This window comes from Cyprinus carpio, chromosome B6, assembly GCF_018340385.1.
Source record: "Cyprinus carpio isolate SPL01 chromosome B6, ASM1834038v1, whole genome shotgun sequence".
Lineage (NCBI taxonomy): Eukaryota > Metazoa > Chordata > Actinopteri > Cypriniformes > Cyprinidae > Cyprinus > Cyprinus carpio.
Window position 1 is genome coordinate 22,870,989 of NC_056602.1, and position 19,206 is coordinate 22,890,194.

Genomic DNA, 19,206 nt, shown 5'->3' on the forward strand with positions numbered 1-19,206 from the left:
TTGCCTCTTGGGGATGTTCAACACGAGCTGTTTTTAAAGTCTGGAGTCCAAAAATCTAACAAAGCTGACCACCAAATATTAAATACTCATTTATGGTATGAAAAATAACACCTGTAAAGATAACATGTTTCCAAAATTAAATAATTTTATTTAGTTAGTTAGTTACTGTACTGAAGCCATATAAGCCACTTATGAAAAAAAGAAAATAAAAAAATATTTCAATTCAATGGAAATTTTTTTGAACAGTTTATTTAAAAGTAAATATTGTTCCAAAGCAATAACCTTACTAAAATAACTAAAACTGAAATAAAAATGAATAAAACTATAGACATATTTTAAAAAGCTAAAAACAACAAAATTATTAAAACTTCAACTAAAATTAAAAAGAAAAGAAAAAAATCTAAAAAATAAAAATCATTTAAAATATGAATAAAAAATATAACTAACAGCATCTCAGTGAAACTAAAATAACACTGCTGGTTTGGATCTATTTATTTACTTATTTTTAAACCCCTGTCCTGAACAAGATAAAGTGTTTACTATCACACACTGACTAAAGATCAAAAACCATGTCGTTTCATGTCGCACACTGATAATTTGGATAAGATAGGCATATATCAAAGTGCAATTTTTGATAGTCTCCCTTTAAGCTTTCATATCACAATGTTACAGCAGTGATACATTTGACCAACTCTTCTCTCTGTGCTTGCAATTTCATGCCATGTGCCTCCTTCCATTCAACACTCAAAGATCACAGACCTAAAAATTCTAATTACAGACTCACAACAACTGAGTTTCCATGCATGTTCCAACTGTAGCATAATTTTGTGGTAGCAAAATATATACACATTTAGACTGGTGAAAAGAAAACATCTAAAAGTTTTTTTTAATGAACACTTTTTTCCTAAAAACATGGTGAAAATGTATTTCTTTTCTTGCTATTGACAGGATTTTGATAAAAAAGAAGCCCCCTCTGTAAAAACTTTTATCTAAAGAAAGTCAACAAAATTAAACAAATTTTGAAACAGGCTTTAAAACATTTTCAGATTTCTGGGCAGGAAATGTATGCAAATTAGTACAAATTTAATAGGATAATGCCCTATTTGTATATTAACCTGTTATTAAGGTTAAAAATCCATTATGGGTTATTTTGGCCAGAAGCTTTGGTTTAAAGTTAAAATGCCTTAAAGGTATAATGAAAAATGAAATTTCTGTCATTAATTACTTTAAATTAAGATATTTTTGATAAAATCTGAGCACTCTCTGACCCTGCCAGCATAGCAACTGAAATGTTTCAGAAATGTAGTAAAAACATTGGTAAAACAGTTCATGAGACATCAGTGGTTCAACCGTAATTTTACTAAGCAACGATAATACTTTTTTTTTGCTCAAAGAAAACAAAAATAACAACTTTATTCAACAATTCTTCTCCTCTGCATCACACTAGCACCATTTTGGAGAGTACTGCGACGTATGTTTGTGCTTTTCCTGCACATTAACAAAGTGCAGTGCATGCATGTTCTCCGTCAGCAGTACCACACGCTTGCATTGTTTACGTGCAGATCAAAGCAGGTGCATACATCTTGGTACTCTCCAAAATGGCAGAATACATGATTTGGAGGAGAAGAATTGTTGAATAAAGTCAATATTTTTGTTTTCTTTGTGCACAAAAAGTATTTTCGTAACTTCATAAAATTACGGTTGAACCACTGATGTCTCATGGACTGTTTTACCGACGTCCTAACTACATTTCTGGGTCTGGGAACATTTCAGTTGCGTTGCTGTCTACAGAGGGTAAAAGAGCTCTCGGATTTCATCAAAAATATCTTAATTTGAATTCTGAAGATAAACAAAGGTCTTACGGGTTTGGAACGACATGAGGGTGAGTAATTAATGACTGAATTTTCATTTTTGGGTAAACTACCCTGCCCTGTGGAATCCCCTCCCTGAACATCTGAGGGCCCCACAAAGGACTGATATTTTTAAAAAGGGTCTTAAAACATACCTTTTTAAAAAGTCTTTTAATGTTTAAACTTCTTTTAAACCTTTTAATGTTAATAAAATCATTGTTTAGTTTAAATTGCCTTGTTTTATTATGCCTTACTGTAGCACTTTGAGATTTTTTTAAAAATGTAAAGTGCTTTATAAATAAAATTCATTATTATTATTATTATTATTAACTAAACCTTTAATAATGGAAATCACTTGTTTCTTATAAACAGCTTTTCACTTCACAAGACGTTAACAGGTTAATTGGAGAGGTGTGGATTACTTGTGGATTATTATGAACTTTTTATCAGCTGTTTGGGCTCTCATTCTGATGGCACCCATTCATTCCATTGGTGAGCCAGTTATGTAATAGTAAATTACTCTTAATCTGTTTCGATTAAGAAAAATATCTACATCTTGGATGGCCTGAGGGTGAAAATGTTTTCAGCCAATGGGTGAACTGCTCCTTTAATGCAATCAATAATCTGGGGAAGTATGGTATTATTATTAGTTACTTTTATTCACCTGGGGGTGTCTTGCTTTTGCTTTAAATAAAAAAATATATATATTCAAATTACATATATAACAAAAATGTTTTCAAGGGTCATGTCAGGTAGAAACAACTGAACATTGTTTACTTTCCTGTGTATAATAAAAAATAAGCCTGCTGCTAAGGAGAAAGGCAAAGGTGTATGCATATTCTGAGTGAATAGATGAATCACTGTGCCACCATATCTATTAAGGTTTCCGTCTAAGCCATCAAAGAGTTACATTTACATTACAACTCAACTCAAATCCCCATACAAACATTATTTCATTTCTAATCTCCTAATCACTTGACCTAGTGGCAAGCTGCATTACAAGCATACTTTGTAATATTGATATGTAGGTCAGGAGTATATCTGTCATTAGGCTGCCTAGTAGAATCCTTTTTTTATGTTCAGCGCATTTGATGTAGATATTACTGAAAATGTAGCATTACAAAGGAAACAAATCATTTGTGATTTTGAAGTGTGTCCTGGTTTACGTGTACCAATGTCAAAAACTTAAATACCAGATGCCAGAGAAATCACATGCTTCTTACCAGCGTACCACTTCAATTGATCAGCCACCTTCAATGAGTAATGCATGCACTGTTTGTCATGCTGCTGACATTCAACCACTCAATATGTTCTCAAAAGCACTCTCAGAACTCCACAGTATATAATCAAAGTCAAAGCTGATTCAAACCAGTCCAATATTAAGTTCTAAAGTAAACGAAAATGAAAGTGGCTGTGCAAAGGAAAGGGAAATTAGCATGTAGTCAGGCACGTGACCACACTGTGCTCTAAGCCGCTCAACTGTGTCCCAACTGCAGAGAACACTTCAACAGACTGGCATGACAGATGAACGTCCAAGATCCTGCTTCTGGGAATCACGTCAAAATTGGATAGACACAGCTGAATGGCACGGATATGTGAACTTCTGCTTGTCAATATCTGGCAGCATCCCACAGCTAGAGATTAAGAGCCTCATTGATTCAGGTGTTAAGCTACAAATTCAGTTCACTACAAAAATGTCCACATTTAGGGTTTTCTATTGATTTTTTGTTTTTCATTACTTTCCTGTTCCCTATTAGGCACCAGGTGTCCATACCTGTTCCAGTAGGGCAGCTGTCCTGCATTAATACTTTTATTCAGCAAGGACACATTAAATTAATAAAAAGATTGACTGCAAAGTCTTTTATACTGTTACGGAAAAAAAAAATCTCAAACCTAATAAATAATAAATTCAGTTCTTTTGAACTTTCTATTCATTAAACAATTCAAAGTTTTCAACATTGATAATAAATGTTTCTTGAGCTGCAAATCATTATATAAGAATAATTTCTGAATGTTCATGTGACACTGAATAAATAACAATATACTGAAAATTCAACTGCATCAGGTATTTCTTTTTTTCTTTTTTTTTTTTTACTGTATTTCTGATTGAACAAATGCTGTGCCTTCTTGAAAAACATTTTAAAAGTGTTTCTAAGCCCAAACTTTTGACCAATTACTGACTTTCTGACCAACTTGTATGTCATGTATTGGTGGTTGCTACACATTTCCCTCCCCTGTATTGTGAGAATCGGAACTGTAAACTCTTTTTGACACGTCTTTTCACGATTTTTTTCTTTTTGATTTTTCATCCTCTGGGTGTGGGTTAGAACTTTAATTAAAGGGGTCATACCACATGTAGTCACAGTCTTACCAGTTGAAAAAATACTGTCCTGCTTTTTATCCTGTTAGTCATGCCTTTGCTTCTCTCCACACATGGCTTACTTTTGTTGTCAGTCTTATCTTTCACCTGAAGCTCAAAAGTCTCAAAGCCACAAATTACATTAAAAACATACCTTTCAAACATAAACAGATTCCCATGCCAAATGTTAAAGCACTTTATTGACAGTCAGAATAGTGAACATGTACAGGCATTTTCATAACAATATTCACCACACAAGTAGTCAGATGTTTTTCTCAATATTTAAAGACACTGTATTTTGTACACCACTGTGATTGTGATTAGAACACCACACACTGTGAGCAATTTATTTTCCTACTTGCTATGTACAGTTAAATAATAGAAATAATAAAAATCACTGACTGTGACCAGTTTTGGAAAAATAATCTTTTTAGGGCCAAATGAAAGCAATGGAGGATCAGTTGGAAATAAAATTGGAGTTTTACATTAATTCAGTGTAAAAAAGAATCATAAACCTCCAAACTGTTTGATACAATTCACAATGAGATGCCAGTGATTTTTTTTACATAGAAGAACCGTGATAGCACCAGTACAGTGATGTATCAGATGGTAATATCATGGTACTGTGATGTATACAGTAGTACTGAACCATATGCATGTACTATTTACATGTACTCCTTCGTACTTCAGAGAATACTAACATGGTACACGTTCATGGCATTTGGACATGTTTGTTAGTGTTGTTTCATTTTCACTGTATGTCGGAGTGGCTTTTAAAGCTCAAATACAGAGAGCTGACCATTGTAGCCTCCTCAGGCAGCGACTCCTTTAAGTCTGTATGCTTCATGCACAGGAGAGTTCCCAACAGTTTGGGGAACTTCACAGTGAAAAGCAGGTAGATACATGGATTGGCAACACTGTTCAGGCTCGCCAGCAACATGAGGATGGTGAAGGTTGCAGCTGAAATATATATATATGTACACTGGTTAGATAGTAGACATTACATTTGATCACATTCTTAATAAATAAATATCCCGAAACATTACATATTGATTGAGCATAGCTCTCTAGGTAACATGTAGGGGAGAGTGTGGAGTGCTGGAACATAAATTTGAACATCTTCCATTAGCTTAACCAATTAGAAATGAGTTACAGAGATGACATCATATACAAATGTGTGTGTGTGTATGCTTAAATAGAGTCTGTATTAAGCATTTTATAATATGGTGTAATTTCCATTCACATTTGGTTCACATTTGTATATTTTAATTAATTAATTGTTTGCATTTTTTACAGTTTAACAAAAACTCCAAGGTCACACCCCAATTCCCTGATTAAAATGATGTAGCTCTATAAATCTTCAAATAATAATAATAACACAATATCTGACACATTATTCAGGATTCAGTTAATGTGTGTCACCTTGTATCAGCTCGATTATATTTGCAAAGGCATATCTCAACAGCACATCTTTTGACATTAGCATTAAGATGGCACAATGCAATTTATTAACACTTAAAAGTGTTTGTTAGAAGACTTTCTCTTACTCTCGGTCGGAGCGTCCGCGTCCCACACAGACCACAGCTGAACGGTGAAGAACGGAGCCCAGCACACGGTGTAAGCGAGCACGATCACCACCGTCATCTTCACGGTCTTAATTCGAGACTTGGACACCGACGCCACGTTGCTGGTCCTGGAGGAAAGAGGGTGCGGGTGTCCTTCAGCACGACCCTGCTGCTGCTGCTGGGTCTTCAGGTACAGGTTGATCTGGAGCGCGCGGCAGATGCGCACCTGGCACACCGTCACGGTTACGATGGGCACCAGAAATATCATCAGTGTCGTCCACGTCACGTACGCTTTAGGTCCCCACGGCTGAATGAACTGTGCCCAGCAGTCGTAGACACCCGGGGCGATCTGAACCCTAGAGAAAATAAACAGCTGCGGGACGCTGAAGACGAACGACGCGAGCCACGCGACGCACACTGGCAGGTTCCAGCGCGCGCGTCGCCTCTGGAAAGTCACCATTGGGTTACAGATCGCCTGATAACGGTCAACAGTCATCACAACTATCATGTAAGTTGAGGCGAACATGCCGACAATCTGCAGATACTTGACCAGACGACATACGAGGTCAGGACCGATGAAACGGTCGGTTATGTCCCACATCAGCTGTGGGCACACCTGGAAAAAGGCGACCACCAGGTCCGCCAAGCAGAGATGGCTCACAAACACGCGCATCCTGGACATCTGCTGTTTCTTCTTCCACAAAACCAGAAGCAGACCAAAGTTCAGAGATGATGCGCAAAGAAAGATGACGCTCAGCAGCGCGATCTCGATTTGAGCTAAATGCTCGTCCCGGGGTTCATCTCCGGTGGCTTCCATCTCCAAAGCTGCGTCGCTCAAGTTCAATGTAAGGACAGGCATTTTCTTCATTTCTCGAAAGTTTTAAACTAGTTCAGGTTTAGTAGGTGCGGTTTTACTGACCCAGTGCGCACGAGACTGTCAGTAGTCACGCGTCTGCGCATCTTTAGCGTGTGAGAGTGCGCGGAGACTACAGGTTTTATATGTTGCTCTGATGCATATGGGAGGGTCTTTCATTCACAAATGGGCCTACTCATGAACACAATATGGCATTCAGAATTCCACATGCTCAAAAGATGGATTATATGTTTTATACATTATATGTTTTATATTAAGACATTCACCCTTTGGCAAATTTTCTTAATAAATAGTTACTCTGGACCTTCGATAGAAATGTATTTATAATATAGCCAACATGGGATATCTCCATTTAATTACTTATGTGGCTTAAACCAATCAGATGCACGCACCAATGATGATTTGGGAGTCATATTAAAGGAATAGTTCACCAAAAATGAAAATGTATTTATAATTTACTCAACTGCAGGCCATCCAAGACTTTTATATTATTTGGATAGTTCAACCAAAAGTTGTATATATAAAATCAACAACATTGAACCAAACTTTAATTCTATAGACAGAAAAAAATTAAAATGGATTTTTTTTTAAATATATTTTTCGTTGCAAAAAAAGAAATAAGTCATAAAAGTTTGAAATGACATAAAGGTGAGTAAATAATGACAAGAATTTTCATTTTTGGGTGAACTATCCCTTTAAATTTGACAGCTATACATTTAATAACTCTTAAAAACCTGTGGGACTGTATAAAAACAATAAGTAATGCAAAAATGATGACACAACTTACCCCTATATAATGTGAAACATTTATCATATTAAGTAATTCACAAACATACAAAAAAGTCCTTATGTAATCTATGAAAATCCATGGACTTTAAAACAAGACAGCATGACACTGTACGATATGATGTGGGTTACTTTATTTAAGTAAACACCTGAAGAGTTGGTTGCATAACCTTCTAAAAACTATGAGCTGTTGACAAAAGCAACATAATTTTCCTCATAATGAAACCATGGCTACAGCTTCATCCCTCTGCAAGAGAGCTAAATTACTCCCTTCACTATAATAATTACACCACTCTTCTGAAAAGGCAAAATCCCACATCGAATAAACAAAAAACAAAATGAACTTTGCATCATTGCATCATTCAATTTAGATGCATCCTTGTTCAAATCAATTATATTAATGAATGAATATGATATTATGTCAAACTAAATCCTTATTTATAAAAATGATAGGGAAATTCATGAATAATTAATAAAGGAAAACTTTTTAGAGGCTGTTTATGATGCCCATGGTTTCAAGGGTAAATAAAACACTCCAACATTACAAATCAAGCATTCTATATATGAAAATGTGCACTTTGATGCTCCAAGACATTTTCTGCACCCTGAAAACCATCTAAATAAACCACAGGCAATACAAAATCCCAAGACAGCAACCACAGATATATCTAAACCTTTGGTTGCACTGTATCTGCAAATGCATAGGACCAAATGATTTATACCACTGCCCTGATGGTTCCTTCTCACACTACCCACTGACACGATGGAGGTGCACCTTCTGTACACAGACTCATAATGCAGAGACATAAGCACTTTTGACACTAGTATGTTTCCTTATCTGGCATCAGGATGTGCTGAGGGTGGCCAGGAGTTCCTCTTTGCTCATCTGATAGTGGCTCTTCTTCCACATGTCCCTTAGCTCCTGAAGGATGGTGCCGATCTCTTTACCTGAGGTAAAACCCAGTTTGCGAAGGTCATGCCCACTCACTGGGAAGCGCGGGATGGACCACCTGCTCAGTTCATCTAAGAGCTTCTTTTCTCCCTGATACTTCAGCAGCTCCAGGACTTTACTCTGGGATTCCGGCTCTCTAGACAAAAAAAAAAAAATAAAAAAATATAAATAATATATTTCACTGTTAATAAAAACAATTAAAAAAATTTCAAAACAATAAACCCAAAAAAAAAAAAAAAAAAACAAAAAATACAATATATAGAAAATATATTATTAAATATATAGAGAAATTTAGAATAGAAATGTTGCATTTGCAGCTAACTAAAAAAAAAGTTCTAAAAATGTAGTTTAATTACTAAATTTTAAATAAAAATATTTGTAAAAAATGTAATGACAAAATAAATAAAATGACAAATAAAAAAAAAACTTAACAGAAAATACAAAAATAGAAGCTAATTCAAAATATTAATAAATAGTACATAAATAAAACTAAAATAACACCGGAATGACCGTTTGAATGATTATGGGGATAAAGTGGGTCTTCCTGATGTTTGTTTGACAAATGCATTTTTTTTTTGTGTGTGTGTCAAAATTTTTTATATGAAATTCAATCAGTTTAAACTAAAATGTGGTACACTGATTTAATTTTAAATACAACTGATGTAATGACATTTTTAACTATATTAGAGCAGAAGGAAATGCACATACATCAATGATGAAATCTGTGTATGGTTTCATGCTGTCATGTTCGTCCTGTCCCTTAACGAGATCTCGTCTGTATTTGACCAGGAAGAGGCCCAAGTTTTTCTCCTCTCTGGATAGTTTCAGTCGCAGATCCAGTTTCTCCACATCATCCTGTCTTCGGAACAGAGCAGCCAGGATAGTCATGGGTTTAGGAGAGCAGTCATGAGACTTCTGCCAGATCTTCTTCATCTCGTCAACACTGCCATCTGCTGGAAGACCTGTAGCAAAATACACTGCAAGTCTGAACATTTATAATATAAAAAAATATTCTTATATATAAACATTACATTCATAGAAAAAGAAATTGTGCAAAAAAACTGTGCTTTTTACTTTTTACATCTCCAGAAAGTTACATTACCATTTTCATGCCCCACAAAAAATATCAAAGTTAACTTTGATTCAGAAATTTAAAGCATGTTCATCATAGAAAACTTTGATTTTGAATAATACATTCGGATGGGGAAAAAATTTGTGACAGGTAATTGTCCATTGTATGTTTAGATTTTCAGCCACAGTTCCTTATAAATATTTGTATCACTATGTTTTGTTTCTCACCGGTATACTGGGCAAGGCCCAACTCATAGACAAGCTCCAGCAGGTGATCAGCATGGTCTCCAACCAGCATCTTCTTCAGCTCCACCCAGATCCTCTCACCTGAGATTCCTGCCAGTCCTCTGGCATTCTCTCTTATTGCCTCCAGAGTCTCGGGTTCATGTTGCCCAGGCTCAGTTGCCACCCGGCCATAAAATCTACAAAACAATCAGACAGAAAAAAAAATTAAGGTAAACCACACAGGCCATTTATAGGCTATACATCATAATTTTCATTGAAAAAAAAAAAAAAAAAAGGTTATTGTAAAAAAAAAAAATATATATATTGTACAATTTAAAGGATAACCTATTCACCCTTATTTAATTTCAAAGGCATATATCCAGTAATAGCACACAATTACCTGAAATATCTCAGAATTCGAAGGTAGTCCTCTTGGATCCGTAGTGAGGCGCTGCCGACAAACCTTACTTTCCTGTTCTTGAGGTCCTCATACCCTCGGAAATAATCATAGAGAGTTCCATCTAGCCCTGTGAAAAACATAATATAGGACAAATCAAACATACAAAAATGTTAATGATTCAAAATCTAAGTCAAGGAGAAATGCAAAACTAATGCAAGTGAAGTATTTTACCAAGAAACATGGAGTTGATGGTGAGATCTCTGCGCTCTGCATCCTTCTGCCAGTCAGTAAAGAACTACACCAACTCCACCCGAACATCAAACTGCACATCTACTCGCCAAGTGGTCACTTCAAAGTTCTCATCATGAAGCTACATAATGTATAAATCCGCAATGTTGACATTACGTGGAAAACTGTCACCAATCAAAACAGATCACCTAAACCCACTGCAGGTCTTAAAGGGTTAGTTCACCCAAATATTAAAATTATGTAATTAATGACTCACCCTCATGTCGTTCCAAACCCGTGAGACCTCCGTTCATCTTCGGAACACAGTTTAAGATATTTTAGATTTAGTCCGAGAGCTTTCTGATCCTCCATTGAGAATGTATGTACGGTATACTGTCCACGTCCAGAAAGGTAATAAAAACATCTTCAAAGTAGTCCATGTGACATCAGAGGGTCCGTTAGAATTTTTTGAAGCATCGAAAATACATTTTGGTCCAAAAATAGCAAAAACTACGACTTTATTCAGCATTGTCTTCTCTTCCGGGTCTGTTGTGAGCGCGTTCACAACACTGCAGTTTAGTCAAGAACCGGTTGCATCGCAACAGAAAGACCTCGGACTAAATCTAAAATATCTTAAACTGTGTTCTGAAGATGAACGGAGGTCTTACGGTTTTGGAACAACATGAGGGTGAGTAATTAATAACATAATTTTCATTTCTGGGTGAACTAACCCTTTAAAAAATATGAGTTAGAGATTTGGAGTAAAATTTTCAAGATTATAATATAAAAAACGGTATGTTTTTTTCACCTTACCCTGGCCGTAATGGTCCCATGTTTCTCTCCTTTGTTGTTAATCATCCTGACTCCTGCTGCCTGGAACATGCTCTTCATTTGCTCTGGAGTGGCTGTGGTGGCAAAATCCACATCTTCAGGCTGTTTCCCTGACAGAAGGTCTCGCACTGCCCCTCCTGCAATCCTCAGCTCAAACTGGTTCTTTTCAAACATTTCTATTTGTCATAAAAAAATATCATATTGCGGACATGTTCCTCGGTAGTACAAAGTAAATTTGCATGGTACACTAAAATGGTAATCATTGAAAAGTTTGGACATGCCTAACTTAATGTACATAATAAAATGTAAAATAGTTTTATTTGCATTTATGTTATTTCATAGCTTTTGGTGACTTTACTGTTATTCCAAAATATGAAAATGCTTATAACAAAGAATCAGTAAGTGTGTCCAAACTTCTCAATGGCACTGTATAACAAAGTGGTACCACCACAGTATTTTTAAAAGGTGATGATGACGTCAGATAAAGTGATCTTACCAGCCAGAGCAAGCAGCCCGTCGGTAAATAAGGACTCAAACTCTTTAGTCTTCAGTTGCATTGTGACTAATGATCTGTGACTCCACGTGAGATGATTCAGATGGTCCAGAAATAATTTAGCCCACATCGATGTGAACTTTTTAAAGACAATAAATTCAATGTCTGTAGATTTTACATGTCATATAAATAATGCTGAATCTTATATATACATGAACGTTAAGTTAGAAAATAACTAATGACTAGAGGTGACTCTCTTAGAGGCTAGTTCTTAAGGTGATACGCACATAACGTGATATTACCAAAGATAACACTGTGAGGTCATAATTGGAGTTACAAAAACGAACATCATATGTGACCAAAAAAAATTAAAGTTATGTTTATTCACCTGAAGAAAAAAAGATGCTATTACAGCACACGTGTAGTTTCACTCACGCTGTGCGCAACCATGACAAACATTCACACAGAAGGGGCGTGGTCAGGCTACGCAGAGCTTCCGGGACAGTTACATAATGACTTTAACAACCAATGAAAATTGTTTATTTACTTTTTCAGGCTCCCACCCAGCATGCTGGATTTTGAAATAGTAACATTTATTTGCATTTCTAGGGTGTAAATTAAATTGGGCTTTAATGCTGCTCAACTGAATTTGTTTCGTATTCGTGCTGATAAAACTGTGATATTATGTTTTATGTGTAAAATGTCAGCTGTTAAAGCAATTCGCTTTTGTCCTCATCAATCAAATCCTAATTAGGTTATCGGTTCAATGACTGTAGAATGTGAAAGGGTTCAAATGCTTCATTTAAAAGATCCGACTCAAAAGAATGATTCGTTCATTGAATTGTAAGTTACCGGTTAATTCAATCAGGCAGTAAACCAGCCGTAAAGGAATATGTGAGCAGTAAGATAATAAAAAGCGTTATCTCTCTGATTGCATCAAGTCCTAAATATTCAAACGTGATTGTTTGTCTATATTTAAAGTAACCGCCCATTTAAAGCCGAAGCGCCTCGCGAGACTGAGGAAGTGAGAGACTGTTACATATGCAGTGAGCAGCTGCTGGGATCCGGTTAGTTTTATTTAATGGCTAAAGTGGAGATCGCCCCTTTGAGAAGCTGGGATGATTTCTACCCAGGCTCAGAGCGCTTCGCCAGACCAGACACGCGAGATCTGGCGAAATGGAACAACAGAGTGGTCAGCAACCTGCTGTACTATCAAACAAACTACCTGGTGTTGGCGATCATTGTATTCCTGATCGTAGGGTAAGTCTAGTACTCTTCTTGGTGGACGTGGACATGCATGCACAATATTGGATTTAACTGTAAACAGAATATTCAGATAGCATTTCTAGTTTGTTGTGGGGCACGTCAACACCAACATCGCATTACAGGAAGTATCGCGAGAAGTAATATCTGTTAAAATAAAATACGCTGTAAATTCAGCTTTAAATGCACTGTAAATAAAGTTCTAATTAACGTAAATGTTTTTAAGCACGGTACTATGATACTGGATTTTTTTTTTTTTTTTTTTTTTTTTTTTTCTGGATACGTACCAGCAAATGTCAGTACCTTATATTATCATCTGACATCATCACTGTAACTTGGTATCAGCAGCACTGTACTTTTTGAAAGAAGAATTTCATGTTGCACTCAAGAAAATAAGCTGTTCTAATGCGAGGTTTTCGTCCTGTACAATTTAGAACATGAGGTAATTCTTAGCTAAATATAGTTAGCCTAGTTGATCTGGGCACACATAGTTATGTTGGTATGTGGGCAGCTGTGTTTGTAAGACGAAGGCCAGTCTAATGTCTGGGAGATTATGGTTTGGCCCTAATATTATAGCTAGTTGCTAAGACTGAACACTATTTAAGGGTGTAATCACATGCCACTGACAATGAGCATGTGCAAAGTGCAGTATTTAGTCGTGTAATCACAGGCATAAACTGCATGTCAATTTTCAAGTCAAGATTATTATTTAACTGACAAGATTATTCATTTTTATAATAACCAACATGGAAAATGCCTCCTTTTGTCAAAAATATTTTTGCGTTTACACTTTATAACCATTAGGTGTCACTATTGACATATGTTTGTCTTCTCATAAGCCTAGAAGGCTGAGGCTGTGATCTAAAACAAATTCAAGTGAGCTTAAGGGAGTATTACTCTGCTAAGTAGACATTGAATGATTACACAGATGTAGTAAAATCACTATTGATTTTGTCTTCAGTAACATCCTATTACCATCTAATTCTCTGCCCGCAGGTTCTTGAACCCTGTGAGTATGTTCATGGGTGCAGCAGTGGTCACTTCTGTCTTCATTGGCTCTGTATGGGCAGGCGAGAACAAGGCGATCATCAAACAGTTCAAGAAGGAGAACCCTACTCTGTTTGTGTTCTTGGTGATGGTTGTGAGCTTCTTCCTCATGTCGCTCTTCGGTGGAGTTATGGTGCTCCTGCTTGGAATCAACCTGCCTCTTCTCTGTAAGTTTCTTAAGAACATTGTCATCATTATCATAAATCTAAAAATGAGAATCCATAAGATGGAAATTTTTTAAATGGAATACAGTACGACTCTTTGCGGCTTGCAGGAAAACAAATGCAAAGCAGCAGTTTATTAAATCCAGATATTATGAAGCATCTGGAAGCTTAAAGTGCTTTGTCATTTTGTGTTTCAGTGATCTTTGCACATGCATCACTTCGCCTACGGAACATGAAAAACAAACTGGAGAATAAGATGGAGAGCGCCGGACTCAAGAAATCACCCATGGGAATCATACTTGAAGCACTGGGTCAACAAGAAGAGAACCTCAATAAAATCCAAGACTTTCTAGACAGCAAACTCAAGGAGTGAACTTTTACTGCTTTCATCTGGCACAGTTTCAAAAACCTACTCCGTTTATTTCAACATCTTTAATTGGCAAAACCAAAAGTATTTTTCTTAGTGTGTTTTTTCTATTATGGAATGAAGTGACTGTATTGAAAATATGTTTGTTTACATCTCAGGTCAAATGTAGGAGGATTTCACTATGGCCTGTAGGGAGCGTGTCATATGTGCATATTTCAAGTGATAGTGTTTTTCTCTCCCAAAATACATTCATTCATATATTAAGACAATTCATAATATAACATGACAAGATGTCATCAGGTTTAGAGATCTTCAGATGTTCTGCAGTGTGATAACTGGAATTCTGCAGCAGCTGGAAACTCCTGTGATAATGATAGTGAACTGTATTACCTTGTAGAAGATTGTTTACTTCTGTTTGTTGTTCATGTGAATTGTTCACTGATGTCTTTTATCACACTGCTGATGCAGCTGTTGTAAAAGCAATAAGCAATTTGAGCACTGCACTATAGTGATTTTACCATAGGAAAGGGGGTTTTAGATACTCCGTTTTTCACATCACGTCTAAGATCATCCCTAATCTTTGGTTAATTACTTTAATGCACAGACTTTCATGACTTATTGCTCGTCAACTATTAGATAAAATAACTGCCTGTGATGCTATCAACCTTGTTTTGCAGAAGTGAGTTGTATTCTTTGAATGTGCTTTTTGTGTTACAAACCAGTGTTTATGATTATGATGAAGTAGAATAATATAATAAATATGTTTTCAGTATCATGAGGCATACTGAGTAAAATAACTGGATGTGAGTGACACCAGGAGCTTCACACATTCAGCTTCTAAATGCCAGCAGATCTTAAATCTATGCAAAATGTGTTAATAAAGTCACATTTTGGTACCATCGTGTGTTTTATTTTAATCAAATATTGATTTAGAAATCAAATTAATCGCACTCAGCAATATGTTGTCTTGAAGCTTGAATGCAGCAGCATCATGCAGAAGTCATTTTAAAAATGCCATATTCACAATTTACTCCACAATCAAAGTGTTTGAAAACATTGAGTTTACAGAGATAAAGCAACTAGTAGTCAGTCAATTGATCTCAGCATGTTAGCCCAACCTGATCCATGTAAAATAAATCAATCTTAGGCTGCTGATATGACTGATATGAGTCTTCATCTCCTGTGAGTGTACATGACTTGAAACATGTCTTCCAAAAGTATTCACTTCTTTGTGTAAAACCATTTTAAAGAGGAACAAATGAACTGAGTGGACCAAGCAATGCATGTGACTGAGCAGTTCTTTAGAACAGTTTCCAACATCTGACTCTCATTACATACTCACTGAACGACTGAACTTGTGGACTTGCATAAAAAACGGGTCTTTAAAATGTATGAGGAAGTATGACTTTAAAGGTAGTTTATTTCCAAATCCGATCCTCGTTCTGTCCCTCTCTCTTATTCTATGCAGTAGATTACAGGGTGTTTCAGAACAGCTCACATCTGTGCAAACTTACCTGCAGTAAGTCATGCTTAGCTCCTCCAGATCTGAACCTGCTGAATCAGCAACTTCACTTTCATGTGTTTACACTTAAAAACAGATGCAAATCTAAGCTCTTTGAATTCTACAATGCTGAGCAAATAGCTAATGAGGACTATCAGAAATGTAAGTGAATAACTATCAATTGTTGAGCACACGCACACACTTTTTTTTTTTTTTTTTGCACCATGATAGAGTTCAACAGGCAATTACAACAAACCTCCTAAGGCACCTTCAGGGGATTTATGATTGAACTCAGATACCTTTCCCATCTCTAAAGGTTAAACATGACCTCATGTCCAATGACCTTCAGCTGCATAAGGTGACCATTGTTGCATACTTTTACACTGCCATGAAATCACTCTCTTAAGTCACTGAGGTTCTGGAATAATAGAGTTCGTTTTGACAACACAGAAGATGCAGAAAGTCTGAAGAGTGTAACTGTCAAAAGTAAAAGGTTGTGAAGTATAAAATGTCTTGAATCAAGTGATTTTAGGTGAGCAATTGTGGGATTGTACAGGCCTATTTATGCACTGACATTTTGTTTGGAAAAATTAGGTTAATCAATCACCACATATTTACAGATGATTATATTACAATAATAGTGTGTCTATACACTGTGAAGCTTAAGTAGGGTGTATAACAACAAACCCACTTGACAACTGGAAGGATGGTGTGTGTGTGTGTGTGTGTGTTCATGAAGGACTAATAGATGGGCATTGTTTGCATGGGTTTGGAGTCAGCTGCGGATGACCTGGCTGATGTCTTTGTACAGCTGGTGGCTACAAGAGCAAGGGGAGGTTAGACAGAAGGGCACAGCTGCGGATGGCCCCGGGCCACAGTTCATCAGAACAAAGCCTCTGTATCTTTTTCATTCTCAAAGCCAAGAGCACAGGCCAATGTATTATGTTGTTAAATTTTGTATTACATATTTTTGAAAAATATATTTTATAAAAATATAACTCTGGCTTTGAGTTTATAGGTCAGAGGTCATGATACTTTTTTTTTTCCACAGGACCAAATCAAATTATATTTGGACTCTTTCAATGTATTTTAAATTTTACTTACTTTCTACTCATCATTTCAAGTGCGAACATAAATATATAATTTAGGTTATTTATCAAAGGTGTAGCATAAAAGCCAGCCAGCCACATGATGTGTTGTGAGCTCATTCTGTACACAGATGACTGATTGCTTATCTTCAGGGGAGTGGCTCATGTGCTCTTAGCTGGAGTCTCAAAACTCGTTTTTCTGGTTTTATACTGTACTCCACACATGATGACGAGCTGCTTGTTCTCATGAGAATTCAGAGTCTGTAGTGACAAAAAAACCTGAGTGTATAGCTTTAACACAAGGGGTTATGTTGTTGTATGTGAGAACTTTAATTCAATATTTCAGCTACTTATAGACAAATATACAATGAATCATTTGTATTGATACCTGTAAGTTGCTTTTTCTTGTGTGTCTGTTCGAAGTATAAACTTAACCATTATTGCACTAAATTGACTTATTGATGTTAAATAATACAAAAGTCATATTTATAGTCCTAATTGTAGTGTACTGTCATGCTCAGTCAAGCTTGCCACTTCCTTATTGCATCCCAGCAGTTGGTATTTCCTTATGAAGCCATTAGAAAGTTATATTTCCGATTATAAAAACCTAAACCATTCATGCTCAGTTCTGACAAAATACAAAGACGAGACATGTTGGTTTTCTATTTTAATTCCAATGAATTTTTTAGACAAATGACTAAGAACCAGCTTGAGAAATCCAAACTATATATTATATGCTTTAAAAACAAATCTTTCAAAATGATAAAAACAAATCTCTCTAAAAGATGAAAAATGTATCAAATGTTTTTACAGTATTTACAAACATATACAGTTCCCTTCTAAAGAGAAAGAGAGATGCTGTGTGCTCTGTCACGGTTTCCAATCTTTCAGAGTGAGCAAAGTCCATTAGAGTATAAAAGTGCAGTAAATGTCCATAATTATTGTACCTGGATAATTGTTAGTGACAGTATAAAAACAATTATACCCTCATACAGTCATGTTTCAATCATTCGAGTTGTTGCAGTCCGTTTTAACAGGATTAGAAAAGAAAATGAATACTTGGCACTGACTGATGCAAAGTAACATGTTGATAGACATGATTTGCTAGTACAGAAACATTGCTTGTAACTGGTACAAATGTCAGTTGTGCACGAATAAAAAAAACAGCCCTGCTGGTTGTGAACCAAATTTAAATGGTCCCAGTACAAAGCCAGAAACGATGGATACTTGTTATTGTGAATGCATTAAAATTCAACCTGATGAATGAGAAAATACTATATGAAAAGAATGTTGTTGCACCATCACATTCCAAGTACTCAGTTTACAAACACACAAAAAACACTGTAAAAAATGTTTGTCGAGGTCAGCACAAACAACAATCCAAGTGTGGAAAAGCATTGTGGAATTTTTTGGTGAGGGTTCTGCACATGAGAAAAATCTGGTTTCAATCCTTCATATAATTGTTTGCTTGTGCCTGATGAAATATTAATGTTGCAATATCCTTCATTCTCAGTGTGTATTTGGGCGATGTATCCAGTTCATTTTGCCCACAACATCAAAAGTTTCACCCAAAGTTTCCACAGCAGCTGTGTCTTGAAGACAAAGTGCTATCCCATAGGTTTGTTCACAAACAGAATGCATTGTCCATTCTTGAGTTGCTTAGCAGGATCTACTTCACACGCATGTTTTAAGGCTCTCATCTGGCAACATTCCTACCTTTGGAACTTAACAAATGTGATGAGAACAAGGCACATGAGAGTGAACAGTTTCTCTCACTCTCTACACTATTGTTCCAGGTTTAGAGTTCTCATGCCAACAGAGCGTCTGCTGGTCTTCAGAGTCAAAACTGCTGTCCATCGGGCTGCTTGTGTGTGAATCATGGTGGTTAACGTCTATGTAGGATCTGCAAATAGAAAAGAGAGTAAAATGTTTTAATAATAAAAAAAGAAATGTGGACAAATACACCGATTTATTGAAGATCTTAAACCCCAGTAGCACATAACATACCAGATATACTAAAAACCAGAGTCACGGTCAATAGTTTTGCAAGAAACACAATGTTACAAAAATAACTCTTTGTGCAGCTGGTTTTGCAGCATTGTGTACTGAGGAAATCAGTATATCTGGTCAAGAAACAAGCCT

The 19,206-nt window shown here is 36.1% G+C and overlaps 4 protein-coding genes across 7 annotated transcripts in view; 1 reads left to right on the forward strand and 3 right to left on the reverse strand.

Moving 5' to 3' along the window:
- Window positions 1–4,395: 4,395 nt before the first annotated feature.
- Window positions 4,396–7,210, reverse strand: LOC109075088 (oxytocin receptor-like). The gene is made up of 2 exons (XM_019091055.2): window positions 5,757–7,210; window positions 4,396–5,169 (listed from the first exon to the last, which is right to left on the reverse strand). Exons 1-2 carry the CDS (start codon window positions 6,640–6,642, stop codon window positions 4,961–4,963), a joined length of 1,095 nt encoding a protein of 364 aa, XP_018946600.2. The 5' UTR covers window positions 6,643–7,210; the 3' UTR covers window positions 4,396–4,960.
- A 771-nt stretch (window positions 7,211–7,981) lies between these two features.
- LOC109075086 (CCA tRNA nucleotidyltransferase 1, mitochondrial-like) lies at window positions 7,982–12,123 on the reverse strand. Its single transcript, XM_042726342.1, is given in 7 exon segments — window positions 7,982–8,527; window positions 9,095–9,348; window positions 9,686–9,879; window positions 10,083–10,209; window positions 10,314–10,452; window positions 11,124–11,317; window positions 11,638–12,123. Coding segments are annotated over 7 exon segments (1,284 nt in total). The 5' UTR covers window positions 11,765–12,123; the 3' UTR covers window positions 7,982–8,278.
- A 349-nt stretch (window positions 12,124–12,472) lies between these two features.
- On the forward strand, window positions 12,473–15,371 carry arl6ip5a (ADP-ribosylation factor-like 6 interacting protein 5a). The gene is made up of 3 exons (XM_019105284.2): window positions 12,473–12,894; window positions 13,894–14,111; window positions 14,306–15,371. The coding sequence occupies exons 1-3, from the start codon at window positions 12,716–12,718 to the stop codon at window positions 14,479–14,481; spliced, it is 573 nt and encodes a 190-aa protein (XP_018960829.1). The 5' UTR covers window positions 12,473–12,715; the 3' UTR covers window positions 14,482–15,371.
- A 2,347-nt stretch (window positions 15,372–17,718) lies between these two features.
- frmd4ba (FERM domain containing 4Ba) overlaps window positions 17,719–19,206 on the reverse strand; it is a 47,990-nt gene continuing 46,502 nt past the window's right edge. For 2 of the 4 annotated variants that reach the window (XM_042726340.1, XM_042726337.1), the window contains exon 24: window positions 18,839–18,967. Coding sequence is in view for 1 of the 4 variants with exons in the window: in XM_042726339.1 (XP_042582273.1) it covers window positions 18,844–18,967 (124 nt within the window). In the remaining 3 variants the exon portion in view is untranslated. Of the gene's footprint in view, window positions 18,968–19,206 lie in introns of all 4 variants that reach the window. The other 2 variants (XM_042726339.1, XM_042726338.1) reach the window with 2 other exon arrangements.